The 21,417-nt window shown below is 36.6% G+C and overlaps 1 protein-coding gene across 3 annotated transcripts in view; it reads right to left on the bottom strand.

Annotated features, from left to right (window-relative positions):
* Positions 1-1,913: 1,913 nt before the first annotated feature.
* The window catches only part of LOC111254989 (uncharacterized), a 28,490-nt gene continuing 8,986 nt past the window's right edge, over positions 1,914-21,417 (bottom strand). For 2 of the 3 annotated variants that reach the window (XM_022816538.2, XM_086974409.1), the window contains exons 4-23: positions 20,087-20,252; positions 19,742-19,912; positions 19,218-19,278; positions 18,612-18,681; positions 18,187-18,319; positions 16,610-16,738; positions 15,902-16,038; positions 15,628-15,736; positions 15,329-15,430; positions 14,868-15,011; positions 14,577-14,684; positions 13,900-14,037; positions 12,637-12,958; positions 12,201-12,400; positions 11,586-11,740; positions 10,708-10,828; positions 9,125-9,226; positions 8,115-8,214; positions 5,250-5,415; positions 1,914-2,368 (exon numbers count right to left, since the gene is read on the bottom strand). In XM_022816538.2, the coding sequence (XP_022672273.1) occupies positions 2,197-2,368; positions 5,250-5,415; positions 8,115-8,214; positions 9,125-9,226; positions 10,708-10,828; positions 11,586-11,740; positions 12,201-12,400; positions 12,637-12,958; positions 13,900-14,037; positions 14,577-14,684; positions 14,868-15,011; positions 15,329-15,430; positions 15,628-15,736; positions 15,902-16,038; positions 16,610-16,738; positions 18,187-18,319; positions 18,612-18,681; positions 19,218-19,278; positions 19,742-19,912; positions 20,087-20,252 (2,806 nt within the window). In that variant the 3' untranslated portion in view covers positions 1,914-2,196. Of the gene's footprint in view, positions 2,369-3,360; positions 3,509-5,249; positions 5,416-8,114; positions 8,215-9,124; positions 9,227-10,707; positions 10,829-11,585; positions 11,741-12,200; positions 12,401-12,636; positions 12,959-13,899; positions 14,038-14,576; positions 14,685-14,867; positions 15,012-15,328; positions 15,431-15,627; positions 15,737-15,901; positions 16,039-16,609; positions 16,739-18,186; positions 18,320-18,611; positions 18,682-19,217; positions 19,279-19,741; positions 19,913-20,086; positions 20,253-21,417 lie in introns of those variants that run through there. The other variant, XM_086974410.1, reaches the window with a different exon arrangement.

Genomic DNA, 21,417 nt, shown 5'->3' with positions numbered 1-21,417 from the left:
CGTGGTTTATACTAAAGCCGAACTCAGATGTATTGCTGGGGAATATGGAATATAAGCTACATAATATCTTTAAAGAAACAAAACTTAATATATTAGTTTCCAATACTAATGTTGCGCTGAACCTTCGTTTAATCGATAGTGTCAAAAATTCTACTTGATAAGCAAAGTTTCATGAAATCTGAGACTCTATCCGTCTCTTCTTCCCAAATGCTTGCTATACAGCCTTTAGATTCGAACGTATTCTGCTGCAAGTTCTAAGCTTAATAACAAAATTTGAGTAAACCTATATTTAAATAACAAAATTTGGTAAAAAAGATCGGTTTGTCCCTAAACTCCATGAAAACTATACAAGAAGAAAGCGTGAATTCAATGGCTACGGCAGTTAGTGAACGCTGGCGTATTTCACACCAGCGTGGCAAATACTTAGATATGAAACCGGGTGCCCGTAAATGTAAATAAAATTTGCACTAATACAAAGAATTCTTGTTCCTATCGACTTTTTATTAATCGAAACGCGTCACTACTACGAAAGTTGAGGTGCGTGTGTTTGGCTCGTTGGGGCCGAGGAATATACAAAATATAGGTAAAAGCCCACTTCACGAATGATGACTCGCCCAGTCTAAACTGAAGACTATTGGAAGCAGTAGATGGCTATTGCCTTGGGCGGTTTTTCGTCTTGCCGCTAGATCCTCCCTCCGCAGTCTTCTCATATTGTCAAGCTGTATGGTTGTGTTTCATTCTTTCTCGCATGCCTCTCTCCGATTTCCCTCCCCCCATGGTATGTGTCTCTATTCTATGTAGCAGACACATACTTTTCGTTCTTCCTCGGCTCCATCGGAACAGTCGCGAGCGACCAAAAAGGTACTCCCTAGAGGAACACAAAAATTGATTAAGTTGAGGATGGAGCAGAAAAAAACGGAGTATTGCCACCCTTATGATATGGGACTGTAACAGGTCACCTTAGCTTTAGGAAGGGTCTCTTCATCATAGTTCGTCTTGTCGTTTCGAGCGAGGGAAAGGGGACGGAAACTTGGATACGGGTGATGGCGCACGCGTGACGTCAATGAGAGAGTCATCATTGCGACCAGGAACGGTAGGTGTGGATTAACGTCATAGCCGAGATGGGTGAACGTCAATGAAAACGAAGATAAACAGCTGGGAAATCGGAAGAATGGTGCAACACCCAATACATTGACAACTGTTTAGGAAAACTCTTAATTCAGCCCTATAAGCATACGTAGCAAATTAGGCCGACCTCACGTCTAGTGTACTAGTACACATGTGATCCTTATATACCCTTTGTGGGTGAACGGATAAACTCTATTAAATAACGATGCAGGATGTTTATTTGTATTCTTGAGAAAAAAAAAATGCCCTATACGCATCAAACGGTGGACACCTTAATATTTCCCAAAGGATTTGATAAACTTGTCAGGTGTCAAATGGGCTAAATAACAAATACGCTGCCTACGTCTATATAGAAAATCCTTAGAAAAGGCTTTTAGATAACTATAATAATAATAGGAAGTAAGATGATGCCAGAAACAGCGCCCCGCCTTCAAACTACGCATGTGATAAATAAGGAACTGTAATAAATGAAAGGATACTATAGAGGAATGTATTTGGCGCAGAGACAATTTATGTGGTTAAGATTTTGTGTCAGAATCTCTAATATCCTTATAATACATCTCAAAAGCTTCTTTAACGACCTGGAATGGTTAGAGAATGTAAACGATCGAACATTATGTTTGTTATGGAGTAATCAGATGTGCAAACGTAATGTATCTATAGTATCTATAGTGTGAAAACTGTGCGGTTTAAAGTATGTAAGACACAGACTGTTCGAAACAGCCTTTTACGTATGTGGATTAGGTTTATTGGTGTTATATATAAAAAAAAGTGCAAATAAAAAATAAGGCTAACTAGTTTATTGTATTTATATTTGCTATGAATCAACTGTTTCACTTAAATACATATTTATTTAAAGTATGCATATGCTTCTTTTAATACAGCGTCAGCTAAATATATTTTTATATCTTGCTGGTTTATTACGCTAGTTGGTTAACGCTTGCATTAGACAATTCCATAATGGTAGTGTTGTCGCCGCCAAGATCTGTATGGGTATTTGAACAGACGCGCGCACGCGTTTACAGTAGGGTTGGTTCGAGTGAAGACCTCTTTTGACCACTTTTCAGCTTATGATCTTATATGGCTATCGTCCAAATCAATATAATCGACGATCTTTCTTTTGACGTTTTCGACCTCCATAGGTGTTCCCTGCTTTTGCTCGAAGTCCAGCCATTTTTTAAAAACGGATTTCATCTTACGAACCGGAAGTTTAACAGTGAGAAGCTTATTGAATTTGTGCCTAGAACAGACAATGATAGAATACAATTTATTTTATATCGAGCTAACCTGGACGCCGACGAAGGCATTTAAGAGTTAATTTTTATGAATTAAAGCTGTTATTTCCACTTAGTGTTCAATCAGTCGTTCTTTCCTTAATGAAAATATCTGATGCAATTTTGAAAACATTTTGTGATGTTTGTTTGTTAATGTCCGACGGAAAAATTTCGTACGCTGCTGGCAAGGAACATCTTTCCAGTGTATGCGACGATGCGGTCTTTGGGGAGTCAGAAATGGCATGTGTTCGCGGGGATTAAGACGCGGCACACAGACTCGTAAATGGTAAATGGGTGTTCCTGGTTGAGAATCCAGTTTCCCTTGTTGCGATGCGTAACCGAACAAGGGAAATCTTTTTGTTGATTTTACCAAATACCAGCTTTACTCTCGTCAGTTCTCAAAAGTACGCATAATTTAGTGCCATGGTAGTTTGAATTTCTGTTACGAAGGGCTTCTTTTAGATCCCAGGTTATGCGCGTACTAAAATGTGGATATAGGTTTTTTTGGCCCAACTTATGGAATCAAAGTTCGTCAACAGTTAGCCGCTGTCCCCAGCTCCACAGCTAGAAGTGTAATTAGTTATCTTAGTTATCTTGTAAGTAAGGGAGTAAATCTTCTTCAATAATAGTTCTTCAATTAATAAAAAAAGATCTCTAACACACAACAATACTGTTACTTTTTTTGGTACTATATTTCTCACATCACATTTGTCAGTATGGCGAGAAATTTAATGAATGTTATTACATTAGCCGTTCTGCGCCAACAGCATGCGTAGATGTCGTTGGCATTCTCAGATCAACGACACCTTTGTCAGAGTTTTCAGATCGCCCTAAATCCACTGCGTACGGGAACCACCGAGGTTTGGAAACGACGAGAGGAGGAAACGATGGGCGTTGACCTTGCAGCATGACTCTCATACCCTGTCACAAATGCATAACACATTGGTTTGGAATACCATCATAGGTGACACTCTAGCCCCATATATGACGATCGCGATGCTGGCATGTCTGATTTGGTAAACGGCGCACATACTCGGCGCTGCAGGGCAAATGCTTCTTCCATCGATTGGCACTCGTGACACCGGGCATTGCTCAGACGGTTAACTCTAGGTGTGAAATGAAGTGAGATTAGCGTTTGGTCTTAAATATTAACCATTTTCCGTGTCTTTAAGTTTAGTAGGCAAACTATATATCACAAAGGCGATGTCAATCGAACTGGAAAACCCAAAAGCTAGATCCTTCATGTATCCGTGCAGTGAGGCAACGTTTCAGCTGTTATGAACCTATAAGTGAGAAGCAGGTTCTCCGCCCTATAGGCCAAAGTGGTTTCGGTATTAACGACATTCGCTCACAGATTTATAAGTCTACTTTTCAATGAAATAAAATGTTGTTATAAACAAAATATGCTCATAAGGTAAATATGCTTCATTTATCGATATGACCGTAACCCTATTATTTCTTAATGCAACAGCGCGGAAAGGACTGACAAAAACAACTTGGCTACAGGTATGAATCTTCTTATCAATTAGGCCCTTTTCTACCTCTAGTACAAACTTTGCTTCTGAAGTATGTTGCACGTGAGAATTTATATTGAAAATTACTACCCGCGGTATTTACATAATTTTGTCGCATTTAGCCTCGCTAGACAAGAACGTAATTAAGTTGGCAGAATATTTCATTGCTGATTGAATGACATAAAAAACCTTTAATTGGGTAATTTAGGACAGGATGACGATCTATCCCTAGTCATCGGCTAAATGCGAAATTCTACGATAACATCTTTCGTTTTCATTGACATGACAACAAGTTGTGTTAGGCATTCTATAAGTAAATAAAAACGTTTTTAAATAGGTCTGCCTCTAATCATGGTCGACGTTATACTTGGCTCTCACTCTCAGACCTAAAGAGATACAACACATACACTGTTGAATCATACTGAACCGCTAATGCAGCGCGACTTTAGATGTGTTGGCTACATGTTACCTACTCTTAGTCTACGAATTGTTTGATACTATTCTTCGAGAAACTCAAACAATTAAAACTGAACTATCCGCAGTGTTGCTTGAGGCAGTCTTAGAGATCAAAACTTAGCCATCTTTAAACCAGCTCTCAACACAGTTAAGAATAGACTTGGACGGTGTTTGAAAAGTTTTGTGTATCTAAAATATATTTGTCACTACAAACTAAGAAATATTCGTTTAGTTTCCTATAGTTCTACACTGGTTCTCAGAAAACTCCTGTACTTACATAGGTTCAAACTAGTTGTTTTTTTTTCCTATTTGCTTGAAGGAACATTTCCGTTATACTATCTTTTTTAAAATATAGTCTAAATTTTCGAGCCACTATGGTGTTTCGAAGGCGCATAGGAGCCCATCGAAGACGATCCTTATCCCGAAAGGCCAGCTGCACCGATAACAAAGAGTATTATCAAATATCTTCAAGTAGATTTCGCGAGTGTGTATTATTTTTGGTTCCGTCATTTGGCCCACATTCCACTATTCGTACAGCAGTTCTTACTAAACAAACTCAAGCTTCTGCGACTCTTTCTACTTTCGAAGCCGAACAAAGATCTGAAGGGAAAACGTTTCGATTCGATAAAATCAACAGTAGAGAGGTAGCCGGCCGAACTGTGTGTTGCATCCAACGGAGATCACTTCAAAGGGCACAACTTAAGTTAAAACGAGTAGATGAATATTTCCCAGTTTTGAACAAACGACTTACTAATTTTTGGACAAAGGGCTATATATATATTTCTAGTAATTTACAAAAATATTAGCTACGTTGTAAGTAAATCCTTACAAAACAGCAATACGCTAGGAGAAATGCTTTAAGAAGAAGTAAAGTTACCTGACGGAGTCGAAGTCCTGCAATTTAACAAGTTGATCTATGTAGACGTTCCACAAGTCAATTCGTTTCGGATAGGACAATAGTAGATTATCCATCAGACTCTTGCCCACTTCATGTTCACCGTGTGAGAATTCCATTGATGCAAAACGTCTAATCACGTCGATCTCTAAGGCGGCACCGAACACAAATACAAACGCTGTTATTATTGTTGAATCATTTGTTGCATGATGTTTGTATTTATTCAAATGACCTTGTGTATCTCACGACATGAACTAGTGGGAGAAACTCAAGCGAGCCCGACAATACATTACCTAATAGGTCCTCGAAGCAATTCTGAACCGATTTTACATACCCTAGGCCATTATTTTAGAGAGTTATTATGAAGCCATTATTTATTAGAGTTTTAAGATATAGAAATTTCACAACGCCAACCTTACCCTGTCGCTCAAATCGCATCTACAAATAAGTAAATAGCAATTTTTCTCGTAAGTAACAAGGGCTCTGATTCGTTAGTGAGACAAATTTTCACCTATTCTTGGATCAGGCGTGTGCGACAAATCTGAAAGGCACCAATCTGAATACTCCGATTTATCATGTTCTTAGTATAAATTACTTGCCAGTTTATTTAATATCGTATGTTTGGGAGGGTGCAAAGATCGTCTGCGTATCTCTCTAAAAACGTCACCGTTCGCTAGAATTTAGTTTGTTTTGGAACGTATGCATTAAAGCTCATAAAGTGGTTCCTAATTGCGTCTATATCCTGCATGCCAGAGGTGTATCAAAAAACTAAAATATACACTTGGAACCGAAGAACGGTTCCTTATGAGCTCCAAGCTACGAAATAGGCTCTTTGAGTAGAGATCTATGCTGATTCTACTTCCAGCAAATAATGTACAACCTTCATGTTCATCTTGTTTATCAATAGGTGAACAAAGCTTAGGTTTGTACCGCGTTTGGAAATGATATTATTTTGATGAATAAGTGAATAGAATTATGCTGTCATCGACTGTTTATAAAGACGTAATCGGCAAATAAGCTGGCAAAGCTCACCTCTAGTTAAGTGAAGATTGCGCTACAACGTCCTGGTAATCATATGCAATGAAATGTCTATTTCATTGCTTTGATAGTTCATGAAACGTTTTGTAAAAAAACGGAGACATTCTGACGACTATTTTAAATCTCTAATATTCTATCTTCTCGACGTTTTCGATTATTTCTACTGTGAGAACAAATTCTAGGAATTACCTATTCAGTATAGTGCTAAAATGAAGTGGGTCTCTGTATCTTGGGTTTCTTCAGTAGACCTACGAAACGGCACTGTAATAATAGGCCTCACCGCTCCCTTAAACGTGAGTGGCCTTACAAACTAAAAATATTTGGTTTTTAGCATTGTGTATTTTATTCTACCGCATTCAAGTAGCTGCTGATTTTTTCCTAAAATTAGCAACACATCGAGGTTCCAGTTGATTGCGTGATAACTCGAATCGTCAGATCGAAAGCTTTTGAAATACGAGGTTGGAAAGGAAGTCCCCACGCTTGGTTACTATTTTTTTTTTACTAATTTTTTTTTTATTTTTGTGATGACAAGTTATCATGTTCTGTATTCCCTACTTTTGCTTGTGACTTAGTCGCATTTTCCCATAAATCATGCATACGGTCTCGCCAGAAGGTAATGCATTTTGATTTGGAAGATGTTTTCCAGTTACATTTTGAAGCCGTGCTGAAAGTAAGGCCACGGAGGTAATTGCCCAGTGAATGGCAATAGCGATAATACGGCAGCGCAAAGACCAGAAAAAATTGAGACTCGACCTCGAACGTTAGGTCTTTTCTCTGGAATATCCTGGTTAACTCGGTACAATTAGACCGAATAAAGGTGCCAATCAACTGTCCGTTTCGTAGAATATAATTCCCAGTGAATATGACTCTCGCAGTCCCACCGAACGCAAAGCATGACTTTTCTTAGGATAAAAATCTAGTTATGTCCTGGGCCTTAGCTTTTCTTATGGTACCACCCACTCCGATTTATGGTTAATGTTAACGTACAGACAATATTGCGCGTCACTAATGACGGTTCGGCGCAAAAATCCTTATTGTGATGCTTGATACCACGGAGAATCGTGAGATGCAGTGTGGAGCCGTAATAACTTGTTGAGGTCAGAAAGTTTTTGAGGTACTCACGCTCCAAGTTTCTATATCAAATCAAGAGACTTGACGTAATTAACGACAATCGTGTAGTTCGTTTTTTCCGAACTGTTGTGTCCTTTCGGAAAGTCATTATCAAACCCAGAAAGTCGGCTGGAGCAAGGGGCATCCTCTAAATTCCTGACGCCGTTTTCAAATTTGGCAAACCACCTGTGAACAGTCTTTTTTTGCGATGATTACCGTACATTAAGCAAGTGTCCCAAGGAGTTTTGGTAGTGTTTTGGTTTTTATACGTAGTACAGAAGTTGTCGAAAGTGCACTTTTTCCCACCTGTAATGTCTATCCTTAAAGAATTGTTTCGAGCTAAATTTGCACTCACAACACAATATTCTCACAGTGCTGATCGGGCAGGAAGAGCCCTTTCGAGCGGAATATTATAAGGAAACTTCAAATAAGGGAAAGTGAGAAAAGAGGTTTATAAAGCAACGCGCAGGAACTTTCTTTCCAATCCAATAGATGAATCAGATATTGGACATGTTTGCGTGGGCTTTAAAAATTCCTAAATACTTACTCCAGATAACTTTAATAATTACTTACCTTCTATAGATGTACTGTTAATTAATTGCCCTTTACAACCATGTATTTGATCATAGATCGAGTGGCATGTAGTGTTTTATCATATCAAAACTTCATATTTCAAGCACGATTCTAAATATAACTTACGTTCTTTATCAGATAATGAAGAGAAGCTCTTCTTGAGCAATTGGCGCGCTTCCTGTAGCTGTCCAGTTTCAAATAACCACATCCCAAACTCAATCCATACCTGAAAAGGTAACGGTTTTGTAAACTTCCTCACAAGGAAAGTTCAAGGTATTGCTATCTTACTGATGCAATTAACATTAAATTTCTATTTTTCAATAAGGTTGTTAAATTGACAAAGTACATTTATGCTTTCAACCTGCATCATGTAGTAAGTCAGCAAAACTATTATTCTAAAAATATTCTCGGCAGGTGAAATCTTGACGACTGTTCAAAAAAGGAAAACAACTCCCTGTAATCCAAAATAGCCTTGCATTTTCTGTAACTTACTTAAAACAATGAACTCTTTGTCGTGCGTATCCAGATATATTCTTATGTTAATCCATACATTCACTTTTATTATTCCATAAACATAAAATAATCGTTCACAGAAAATATCTTTATTTTGAGATAAAACAATGACAGTATTTTGTATAATAGAAATTAAACCAAAAAAAAAAGATAAAAAACTGTTAAAAAAATAGCAATTAAAGAGTTAAAAAATAATCAGTTGTTCTTGCTCACAGAGATAGAGAAATAAATATTAATGACTATAATTTTGTGTGAGTAAAGAACACTGTTTAGTAACCACCAGTGAGGAAGAATGATACAAAATTTATTTTATTTAAATCCGATTATTTGGTGAACCGCTGTACTTTTTATGTCTATTAATGTAACATATGATAAATACGCATATTAGTTGCATTTTTGTTAAATATGGTACAAAAGGTTTTTCATTTGAATTTCTTGGGAGCAAAGACAAGTGGCTTCAAGCTTATGCGACAAACTTCGACGAGGTTTGCGTGTTCAGCCATTTTAGCAATGGAAACCATAGTTCCAAAAAAAAAGCAGATCATAATTTTGTTCTACATTCTAGCATAATTGCAATCCCTTTAAATCCTGCAACTTTCTAGTTAAACTTGCTTTATCCTTACCTCTTTATATGGCTTAAATTTCTTAAGCAAAACTTCGAAGGCTTCTCGCGCCTGATTGGGTTTGTGTGACGAAGCGTAGATTTTCGCTAGATGCAGGTGCACCTAAGCAATAAACAAAATAGTCAGTTTTTCTTTTTACAAATTTAAAACATTTAATATACAAGACAAACAATCCTCTTACCTCGATAGAGTGCATAACAAAAAAGTTGCAAAAATAGGCTCCGGAAAAAAACGCCTAAATCTAGCTAACCTCATATAGTTTTTAATATGTTCCAAACTAAAGAAAAAAAACTCAAATAATTCACTTAATATTATTATGCACACAAATGAGATCTTGAAGAGGTTGTTAACATGACATGATCTATGATACTAAACTGACCATCTGTGTCCGTCTATCTAACCAAAATCGTTCACAGTGAACGGTCGCCTCGGACTGATTTTTTTTATGTAATTGGCTAGATTCGAGCTGGGCTTAATGTAAAACTTTGACAAGTAGTTAAATCCTCTGTTGGCAGATAACAGGAACAAAATATCAGGAGTAGAAGAATATTTTAACGGAAGAGTAGGAATAATTATAACGCAATAAGGTACTTAGCTTAGATAAGGTCTTTCCTGCGTTACAAGTGGAATAACACTTATTTGGGTATATATCGGTAGCTTTGAAATCAATATCAGTTATGTTTTTAGTAGATGGATGGTCCAATCAGAGTTATACATTTCATTGAAATACTCGCTTTATTTACTCCATAGATTAAACATATACAAGGTACGGCATTCAAATTCAAATCAATCTTAGTGGGCTGTTTGACGTAGCGTTTCGCCGCTATTATTGACGTTAGAAAAAGGTCAGTTTTTTTTTCTAGATCAAAACAACAAGCTCATTATGGTTAAAAGCTGGTTAGAGCACACCATAACGGAAAACCTACGACAAAGAGAAAATCGTGTGGACTTGCTAGTTGACCTGTTCCCTCCAAGAACACATTCATAATAATTCGTTAATTCCGATTAAGGCCTTAGCGAATAATTCAGATGTGATTGAGCATGCCATGTCATGGATTGGTCACGACGGCCTCAGGTAAAAGTCGGCCAATCAAACCGAGACCTCGCCCCTCAGTTCGCTCAACAATGAACAAACAGGTCGACCTCAATTTTTTCCTGACGAGAAAATATTTATTATCTATTCAAAAATAAACTGTAGAAATAATTGTTGTTTCCCTCAAAATCCAGAGAATGTGCCTATTGTAAGTAAAAGCAAATTTACGATAAATGTTTACGTTCTGAGTGTGCTGTATGGTGAAAAAAGCGTCATGCCATTATAGCTCGTCCTATATATATAAACATCTATTATTCACGCTTCATTCGCATCTTCTACGAACAATTGTGGGATCACGTAAGCGTCTGATAGCGTAAGTGCCTGAAGGAGCATACTAGCTAGCTAGTGCAGGGTGACCATTTAAAAATATGAGTATTTTCAGGAATGCGTACAAACAGGTGAACTTCACTAATTTTATTTAACCTAATCAACGATGATTATGTAGATATGAAACGACTGGACAATTTTAAAGTAGTCTCAAATGCTATACCTTTAAAGGTTCATTATGCTTGACCGCCTCGCGAAAGGCGTCGTCGAGGGACTCCTGCGATCCGTACAAATTCTCTAAGTTGAGTAGAGCTAGCCATATGTTCAGCTTATCTTGTTCGCTTCTGCAACAAAGGTTTATCATGACCCACTGTTAAATTTAAGGGAACGAGCCATTTGGCATTATTTGTACTCCATATGACTAAGCAACGTTCGTAACATTTTTATGCATCTTTTCATCTTGCACAAGTAAGTAGAAAGCATATACAAGTCATCTATCTACCTCCCATTAGCTCTAGTGGTAACATTACCATTTCAACGTTCATCAAGTATTGTTAACAAACAATAAAATATGTTAAACGTTATTTATTGCGCACAGACTTTTTGCATGTTCTTGCGTCGTCATCGTAACAGAGAAATACGTGAACGCAAGTTGTTCAGCTATTCGTACCTTCAAAAACAAACCCAGTCTGCATCGGTAATCAGTTTCATATATCCACTATTCGACTTGTCTGACTCACCTCAAGCAAACTTCCCTTTACTTCATTTCTCAATATTGCTTTTGAAAGAATTTGACAAAAAAGATTTTGTTCTACGCTCTTTTGCTGTCGTTATAGCACGGAGTAAAAATGCACATATTGATAAACATTTTTAAAAACATCATGTAGGGGATCTGATCAGTTCATTACAAGATCTTCGATATTGTCGCCGATTTTGTATTGATATGTAGTTTTTTGGTGGCAGGCACCATCCCTTGACCATATTCGTTCAGATGTGAAGCAAGCTGCGTTTTCATTTATTTCTACATCATTTAGAAAAAGTATCAAGCTAAATTTTTTGATTGTATCATATACATGCACCATTGAAACTGTTTCAACTTACCCGTGAATAGTCTTTAGCGCTCTTTTGGAGACTTGTCTAGCTTTATCCACTTCTAACTGCTTTAGGTGGAGAGCTATTAGGCGGATCCATAGAGACGAGTCGTTTGGTGAAGCCATGACTTTACGTTCAAACTCTTCAGCCGTCTGAGGCGAATCCTGCCGGTCGTTATTATCTAATTTATTAGTAGTTAAAGTATCTGTCATACTTAACATTTGTAGTTCCTCGAACTTCATTTTATCATAACTTTTCATGCAACTTTTCTTACAATGATAATCTAATACTCTTCAATAGCAATAAAGAAGTCAGTCTAAACCAGTGACGGAAAACCAAGCTTATTCCCTAATTATCGAAGCACAGATGCAGGCACAGCAACTGATTTGGGCTATACCCTACTTACAAAAAGTTTTTTTGAAATCCTGTTTTTTTGGTCCTCTTTGTGTAAAATCATATTGTAACATACACTGCCCTCGTGAGAGATCTCACTGCCTTGTAGCCAGCTGTAATTTCAACTTGTTCTACAACGAAGTGAGAGCCCATCAGCTTTCGTTTTTCGGAAAACATCATCTTCCTTTTCAAATAAGGCCATTTGGTTTCCCAAACTAAATTAGCACAAACCTCTTCTGCTACGTGTTGCCCCAGAGCTTGTCTGATTCGTTTCTTCTCCTGGTCTTGCATCTGATTTTCTTTTCTACGTCGCTCTTCTTCTCTATCGGCTTTAGTTCGTTTTGTTGAAAGAGTTTTTCGTGTATTATCTTTTTCATCACCCTCATCCGAAGACTCGCATGTAGATGATCGGTCATTCTTCGCAGTAACCTCTGCAACCGGTGAAAGCAAATCCGCAATTGCTGCATTAATTTTTATAGTCGATGAGACATGCGCTAAATTTTATAGATTAACTGCATGTTATATATATATATCTATATATATATATATATATATATATATATACTAACAAAAAATAATTTATTTATCCCGTGAGTGCTACAAATATTTTCCTTAAAGATGTGACAATACAGAAGGTATCAGAAGCGCACGTTTCGGGGGCACTTACGTTGGGCCAACAGGGTAAGATTCGGTTGAGCATCATAATTCCAGTCAAAGCCTTCATCGTCTGTACCATCTAGTATGAATGCTTTCTGCCTAGTTTGTCTGTCGTCCTCATCAGAGTCACACTTGTCTTTGAACTCAGTTTGGTAATTAAAGTTTTCGAGCTGCTTGTATCTCAAAGAAGCCTTATGTGGGCCCGCTTGGAAAAGCTCTGTATTCTCGTTGTCATTTTCAGACGCCAGACAGACCCTTACGCCTTCTTTCGTATGAAACTCATCTTCCAGAAGCTGAATTCGTATTACGCTAAAATTTGGTAATCGTCGAACCTGCCAAGCAAATAGTTTATTTAAATGAAATATGCAATTGATACATTAGAAAAAAATAACAAATGAATGAGTGTCAACATAACCTTCTCTAGATTTTTTTATTTTGGTTTGGCAAAAATCTCGAGTTTCAGTTGGCTGTCGTGTTCCAAGCCCTGGTTAGTCATCTGTAGAATAGAATAAAACCCAGCTTTCATGAATTGATTTTTTGTTAGCCTTCAAATCGGCCTTTTATTAGAACAAATGTATGAGTGTCAGTCAAAGTAGATCCCAAACCGATACAAAGTTCGTTGCGATTATTTTTTTTAATACTTTCGATACTTTTCCAGAATTCGCGTTTTCATCATATTCGTTAGGCCTACATTTGTCAGTGTTCTAGCAGCCCATCAAAGTGAAAAGGGAATACCTCTGAAAGCAAGTACAAGCACTATAGCATTTTTGGTGATGGAACACGGTCAAGTCGTGAAAAGAGCTTGTTGATTCGATACGTTAACAATAGGAAGAACTTGATTTTGTATTATGTTCGTCCCAATCATAACCTAAGCTTCCTTTGCAGATCCACTGTGAACATGAAGCAGTAAAATTAAGAGAGAATCAGAAGCCGTATCTTTAACAGTGAGCGATGCTTATACACAACGCTAAGTAGAAAAATACATTTGCAAAGTCATAAGTTAATAAATGTAAACATGTCAAGTTCTTCTGGCTAAAATCAAGGCCTATATAACATATGCAGACGCAACATTTGAATGCATAAAACATGCAAAATTGACGGAAGACAATGTAAACTGTTGTACGATATTATTAAGATGAACTACCCCAAAGGAAAAGAAAAACCATCGATAATACTCAATTTGATGAAACAAGCTACGTCTAACAGGAACATGTATATTGTAGATGTCCTGTGGTGCAAGTATATTTATTCTTGTGTGTCACTGCATACTTACGAGCATGTTGGTAGCTGCATCTTCAAAGTGTCCCCAAATGGGCCAAAGAAAGTCCATGCCGAGAAAAACCTTCAGGATAACATTTTGTTTGTCCACATTTGTAAGACGCTTTACAAGAAATCCACGAAAGAACGAGCCCTGTTTTAGAAAAAAACAGTCAATGTTACGCTTAACATGTGCGGCTAGAATTATTTGCTTTATTACCATGCACTTCGAAATCGTTCCTCTTTAAAGCGCTTCGCTTATATACGGTAACTTGCATCGGGTCATAATTCTTGTTTCTTTTAATTTATGTATTTCTACCTTTTTTCTTCCTTTCCTTCAATGTTCTATTTTAATATTTAAATGGCTGTAAGTCTTCAACTTCCGATTTCAATAAAATCGCAGATATAGAATTCTAATGATATGATTTTAAGTACATTTGCAAGCAAAAATATTATTCGGACAGAAAGAAATACGAGGTAAATGAGAATAGGGTTCTAATAATAATAATAAGAATAGTTAATAAAATGTCGTATTATAATAGCATGATAATAGATAGTTGGATACGCTCCTTATTATACACGTAATGAAATAAGATAGAGTTACATAAATAGTGCAAAACAAAATTGTCTATTGTCGCATAGAGGAGTGTACTTTCCGACTACACAACAGAAAGTGTTAAATGTGTAGTTTACCTTTTTTCCATGCAGTAAACGAGCACTTATCACACCGGGATCCTTTGGTTTACCAACTCCAACATTGTTCGCTAAAAGCCCGTACAGCGTTGTGTTCTTGGTCGCAGCCTGAAAGAATGAGAGTGAGTAAACGAATACAGTCAAGTAGGCCTAGACTTCGCATAAATTTTAAATTCCACTCACGAATAACGTATCTAAGTACCTGCCAGCGAATACAGAACGGTTATAACAGGAGAAAATTTTACTCTAGCGCATTCGTGTGTATATTTATGTTCTAATTAGTATAGTTACTCTGATCCTGGAAGGTCTTGTCGAGACAATGGCTGTCTGCTTTTTCTGGTTGACAGCCATTACTACACCAAGGGTGGGGATTAGATCCTGATGGCGATCTACTTCATCGAAATCATCGTGAGCTTCGGTCAGCGGAAGCATCATCTGAATATTGAATACGGCAAGAATATGCACATCAACATAAAAAGGTATATTTGTTGTATGCAGCAAAATGCGAACGAATTTACTCAACCACTTACATGTTAAGAACTTGAACTTCAAAAAGTATGCCTAAAGGTAACGAAGAAAGCCCTTGCGTATCTGCTAAATCGCATTCTCGTTACAAATGTACAAATCTATGAAATATAAAGAAAATACGTAGTTGAATGCCTTATTGATGTGGATCTTTTTAGAAAACAAACTCTTTCTCTTTACACGACATAATAATAAAATTCTTCGACAAACATCAGAAGCTGACTAACCTTCCATCCGGTGAATCGTGATTTGCAAGGCAGAAGGTGTTTAGAGATATTAATTCGTACTAACGGAACCACTTGGCCGCGGCTAGGCACAGAAAAACACTCCTGTAAAGATAGCAGAAATTATCTTGTAGGTAATGGCTAGCCACTGAAATTAGTGATTGAATATCTAGTTTTTCATTCAATCATCATAGCATTCAAATGCCATGATCAAGTAGTAGGTAAACGTTGGGTAAAACAGAAATTAATAAGCAAATTATTTACTGAGCGGTACATGTATTAATGAACTACATAATGAGTACCTCTTTACGGATCCTTGACCCAGTGAAGTCGATGAACTTGGTGAGCGTTCTCTCTGAGCGATGAGCATATACATTAATGGCAATGCCAAATTTTATTAGGTGAGAATATCTGAAGAAGTACACATGACAGCAAAATTTTACATATTGAGGTAAATGCTGACGTAAGGTCAAGTTAAATGGCGGTTTATTTAAAAGGTGACGTCTATGCGGGTCTGCTTGAACGATAGCTTAATTAAGCAACAACTCATAACATAGGATTAATTAAAATAGCTACCTTAGAACAATATCATCAAAAAGCTGGTACGGCATTCGACCAATAATGGCGGGAGCTGCCACGAGTTCTATCCGATCAGTGGTCGATTGAGCAGATGAGGGTGGACAGGTGTATACTGTGAACATACCCGGAGGAACCTAAAATTAAACAAACAAACCGCGTTTCATACAGTGTGTCGACTATATGGAATGGAATTCATTTATGTTTAGCACCTTCAAAAACTGTTTAGCTTAGCAATCTATCTAGATCTCGCAAGTCATCTAATCTAGTTTAAGTTAAAACGGTGACCTTCGGATTGTACCAAAAAATAGAACTATGTCCATTTCACAACCTTCGTAAAAATCTAAACTTGGTTGATTTGAACAACTAATAAAATCCTTGCATCGATCAATTGGCCAGGAAAAAATTGATCTGTAGTTTGTTCATTATGAAACAGTAATCAGTATAGCCATCATTGTATCTTCTTCGACCGATGTCAATAGGTGGAGGTTTATCATTAAAGATGAAAAGGAGAAAATAGATATTTCATCTATGTCTACATACCATTTTAGCTTTTACATGACACTAATTTGTTTTGTTTTCATGTTATATTGGTCGTAAGTATATAAGCACATATGTTAGAAGGAAGTATACTTAAGAGTTTTTTAATACTTTCGAATCGAGTTCTTCCTTTCGAGAAATTGACGAATAGCATAAAAATGAAAATACCTTAATTATCCATTGATCTGGAGGCACCAGCGTCGCAGAAGCTATGAGGTTACCAGAGAGGCCTTTGACCCGAGACAGAAACGGACAGTGCTCCAGTTCTAGAACGTCCCGGATAAACACGTTCAACTCCTTAAAAGACACCACATAAATCAACAACCAGATAGTAACATGCAAAAGCCCTCTTTCAGTCAATGTGCAGCCATATCGCTGAAAGTCGAACGAGTTTATCAATAAATGAAGGTAGATAAAAGGCAACTACAAACATAAGATTAGGGGGAATTGGTCGCGAGTCCTGACAACAGGTATGACAACAGGAGGCCAGTCAATAATTTTCGGTATTTTCTTGTGTGTTTTTTTAATATATTGCTTACCTTTTGTTCGAATGCTCATACACTAATTATATTATCACAATAGTGGTGGCATATGGGCCTATACATTTTATGGTCTACAAAGAGTTCTTCTACACTACGGAATAGAGCAGTCTCCAATCCGTTGAACATTCCAAACCTAGAATCTTCAAATCGAAAAATGCATCGCTAATAAAAAGGTAACTTACATTACACGGATGTACCGATAAGTTTTGTCGCTGTTAGGGATGGCGACATAAGACCTAGAATATTTTGAGCATATATAATACTGACCTAAGCTTTATTTTAAATCTGAGAGAGCTCACTTATATGGCGTTATTCGGTCTTTTAGCGAGCTGTAGTGAACTTTAGAAATCAGAAAAGTCAAACGGTATACGAATATAAGCTTTATTTTAAAACTTTAGAGGTATTCACTTTGTATTCGGCGAAAATGTTGCCACTAGAAATATAGTGAGCTGTTGGTTTGAAAAGTTCCCGGAAGGACATCTTGAATTTAAAAGAGTTCATGGCCTCTGTTTGATAATCTAATGTAAGTATTGTATACAAGAACTCCACTAGTCCTGGTTCGTCGTTTACGGCTTAAGTTTATTGTTAACGATTAGAAGAGATGATGAAGCCTTCCGCAGTAAGCAACGAAGATTATAAAATAGAGCTACACCATTCCCCATACATAACGATGCTCGGTCTTAAAACGCAAAGATCACAGTGCCAAAAGAGTAGAACTTGCAGTAGAAGGGTTTCTGCCATCCACTATATTCGCCACACATTGCTCTCACAGATTACTATTGTTTTCAAAATTTTGTGAACTTTCCTTTATAGCAAAATCGTTAAAATCCCAGCGTAAGGCCTTCAATTATATTTCGAGTTTTCATGGATTCTCGTACTTTAGACTTCTTCGGCAGAAGAATATATAAGCTAGGACCCAAATGGCAGAAGGTAATAAGTAGCAAGAGAACGTGCTCCGGTTGAAAATAAAAAAGCTAAGACCGTGAAACAATTCCAATTCCACGATGTTGTTCTATACAGAACCACCTAATACGTGTGCAGTGGTCCTATTCAATTGGCCGCCCAATGTAAGATAAAGATAATGTATGTTAGAAGCCCATTAAAAGACCAACAATTCGGGCTGACTTAATAGAGCTATCAACTATAATATATATTATAATACCATCATAATTCATAGTACTATATTGTGAAATTGTGAATTACCTGCTTGTCAGCGAACCATTCCAACGGTTGTGCGAAATCCTCAAGTTTGGTAAATAATTGAGTTATGTGCAATGCACAAATTTTCCCATCGATATCAACGAGGAAGCCTTCATTCTCACAGCGGCGTTTAATTCTATAGATACAAATTATTCACAACAAGAAATTAATGATGAATCAGAACTATAGTGATTTAAAAAAGATAGATCAAAAAACGGTTTTTTAACAGGATTTGGACATATTTTTGGAAACCTAATGAATCGGCTGTCATTTATAACTTTCCAGTATTATGTTGTGAGCCTTCGTTAAGTTATTGTTCACCGTTTACACGAATAATCGATAAACATGATTCTAACGAGCGTCGCTGTAGTTAGACAAAATAAACCTAATAACTCACCATAGGAAGAAAAACTTTAAAATACACTTACGTGGCTTTTTTTTTATCTCCAATGAGCAACTTACACCTTTCGAGGAAAAAAGTGTATGTTGGCTTCAGTTCTGCATTGCAAAAAAGTGCCAATACAAAGAGTAATCATAATTAATTTGAATGCAAATCACGGTTATATATTATTGTTATTAACACTGTTATTATAATATAACATTATAGCAAACGTACGCAGAAATTTATCTACGTTAACTCTTCGGGAATGTAAAAAAGAGTGAAATAAAATGTTTATCAAAATATACAACTAAACGTCATGCGCTAAGCCAGAATGGAACAGTTATCCAATACTCAATAATACATAACAGACATGCTTTTAACAATTTGCAGGTGATATTGTTTCATCTAAAGGTAAAATAGATTTCAAAATTTTGGGACATACAAATGGTTAAGTAGAAAACCTATTGCAATCAGAAATATGGGTTCAAAAGTAATGTTGTTGGGGTACTCAGTAAGTTTTCACGAGAATACAAACTAGAACTACTGGCACTACTAGAAACAAACTAGAAAAAATTAATGGCGTCAATACAACAGTTCTCAAGAACACGATATAAATATATTGTAGCATTATTTCGGAAAAATTAATACTTACCTGAGATGACAGTTTTTATGTTTTCCTCAGCTTTTGTGTTATTGATTACTTCCCTTATCACCTATTTGAAAACAAGCGTTGTGAAACCGTATTTTCTATTAAGTATGCTGCTTCATGCAAGAACAACAATAATTATAGCTTACATCATTATGCGTGGATTGCTCTTTTATCTATCACACAAAGAAATTAAGTAAAATTCTTGTGAGTACAATTTATCATTTTTTTTCACTATAAATAGTTTTTTAAATTAACTTTATTCTTCTTCCATGCGTTTAGTTTCAGGGGACCACTTGCTTTAGAATTATGCTATTATGTAGCGCTATAAATGTTAATAATTTTTTACGTTCTTCAACGAAGTTTTCGTGTCTGTAGTCATCACAAAAATTTTGTTTCATAAATCAAGCTAAGTAAATATTTCTTAATATACGCATTTTTTATTTACGGAAATATTTCTTTCGTGTCTGTTTACTGATTTACCCTAGAGTTTTGCTGATTAGTAGATATTAGATGAAAATATCATTTACCTGGGGCATCACAATCACAGGCATTTGCTCAGGAAGACCGCCTTTAGGTTTATGCAGTGCATAAGTTTCAGGGGCTTCATCACCAGAATATATTATCGCATCACTCGAACGTTTCCGCTTGCGGCGTAAATCATCCTCTAGACCCTCAACTTTCGCGACGTATGAGAAAGCCTGAGTGTTTCAGCAAAAAAACGAATGTAGCTGGAGCTGGCAAAGCTTTAACGCATAGGTTAAATATACTTTTCTAATCTGATGTGTCTAAAAAAATTAAGTTTAGAACTTTATGGCTTACTTCTTCTATTTTTATTTTTTTTTTACATAATGATGTTACTTTAATCAACATGCCTTCATTTTTCCATCAAGAGCTAATTTTGCCCTTTTATTAGCAATCGAACCCAAACGCAGCAAGTGTCCTGGGACTGAAGGGTCTGTGGCCAATGCTGCAGTTTCAACGGCGACATCCTCACGTTGTTGACGCCGGCTAAAAACAAAGTCTTGTAGTCGATCCAACCTATAATACGAGACGTAAAGGGTATTCAATATTTTGTTAAAAGCTTTTGTCATTGACTAAAGATTAGTATCCCATATCTCGCAACATTCGTTTGCAAGCAGGTAACTAGAATATGCGTAAAAGCAGTATTCCGGAGCTGCGACTATCTTCTTAGATTATTATAGACATGCTAATATTTTTCTATTAATAACAATATTATTTACTACTCGAATACACACGCATAACGGCTTTACAGATTTGACCTAATCGGTTTTTATTCATTCAATATACTAAAAAACGGTAATGCAACTCATTTGCTTTATGCTATTAGCGGTTATCAGATGTATTGTTACAATGTTTGCTCTCCTCCTCAAGCATTTACAAGGTATGGAGGAGCTTTGGCAACATCACCAAAAAATTTTGTAGAGCAAGGGTTTTTACACGCAAGGACAGTAACTAAGGTACATAGAAGTTTGAGTCTAAGGAGCTTTAATACACGTAGTTTTCATAGAAAAAGATATGGTAGGGAAAAAGCATTTAACCTAATCCATTAAGCTTGGCTTCTTCATTTTATATGCTTCATTTCAAGTGCAAAATGTTGAAAATTTGGTGTATGATACGTATAAATATAGCCAGTGTTTCTATAGAAGCACTTACGAACCTTATTATAAAAGGTTGGTTCAGAGATTTCACTATTGCTATTATTATATAACCTTTTATACGATTACAAACAAATTCTAAATCTGAGTCGCAGATGCGCTTCACGTGCAACAAGTGAAAGAGCTAGAAAGCATTTAATTTTTTGTTCCCACCATTACTGTTTTTACTCTATACGAACTTTCTATTTTTTTCAAATATGTGTCGCTCTAATTAATAAAGGAACCAAGTGACTTTAAGTGTTTACGGGAAGACCTTTTACGCGTTTGAAACATGAGAGCTTAACGTATGCCCAAATCTCTTAAAACTCTTGAATTAAGGTCTTTCTATAAAAGTTCTACTCCATGATTGACAACTGAATGGAACTAAGCAGGCGGATGACCATGTTCAAAAAAGTTTTCGCAGATTCCAGACGCTGGTTTAGTCCACCAGTTCCTTAACAACCCGGACGAATAACTGTTCTGTTAATATAAGAGAACCCTTGGATGTAGAACTACGTTAAAGTAAATTAAAGATTTCAATGTTTTTA

This window comes from Varroa destructor, unplaced genomic scaffold (genome assembly GCF_002443255.2).
Source record: "Varroa destructor unplaced genomic scaffold, Vdes_3.0 BEIS01000007.1, whole genome shotgun sequence".
Taxonomy (NCBI): domain Eukaryota; kingdom Metazoa; phylum Arthropoda; class Arachnida; order Mesostigmata; family Varroidae; genus Varroa; species Varroa destructor.
This window is presented reverse-complemented; position numbering and strand designations above follow the sequence as displayed.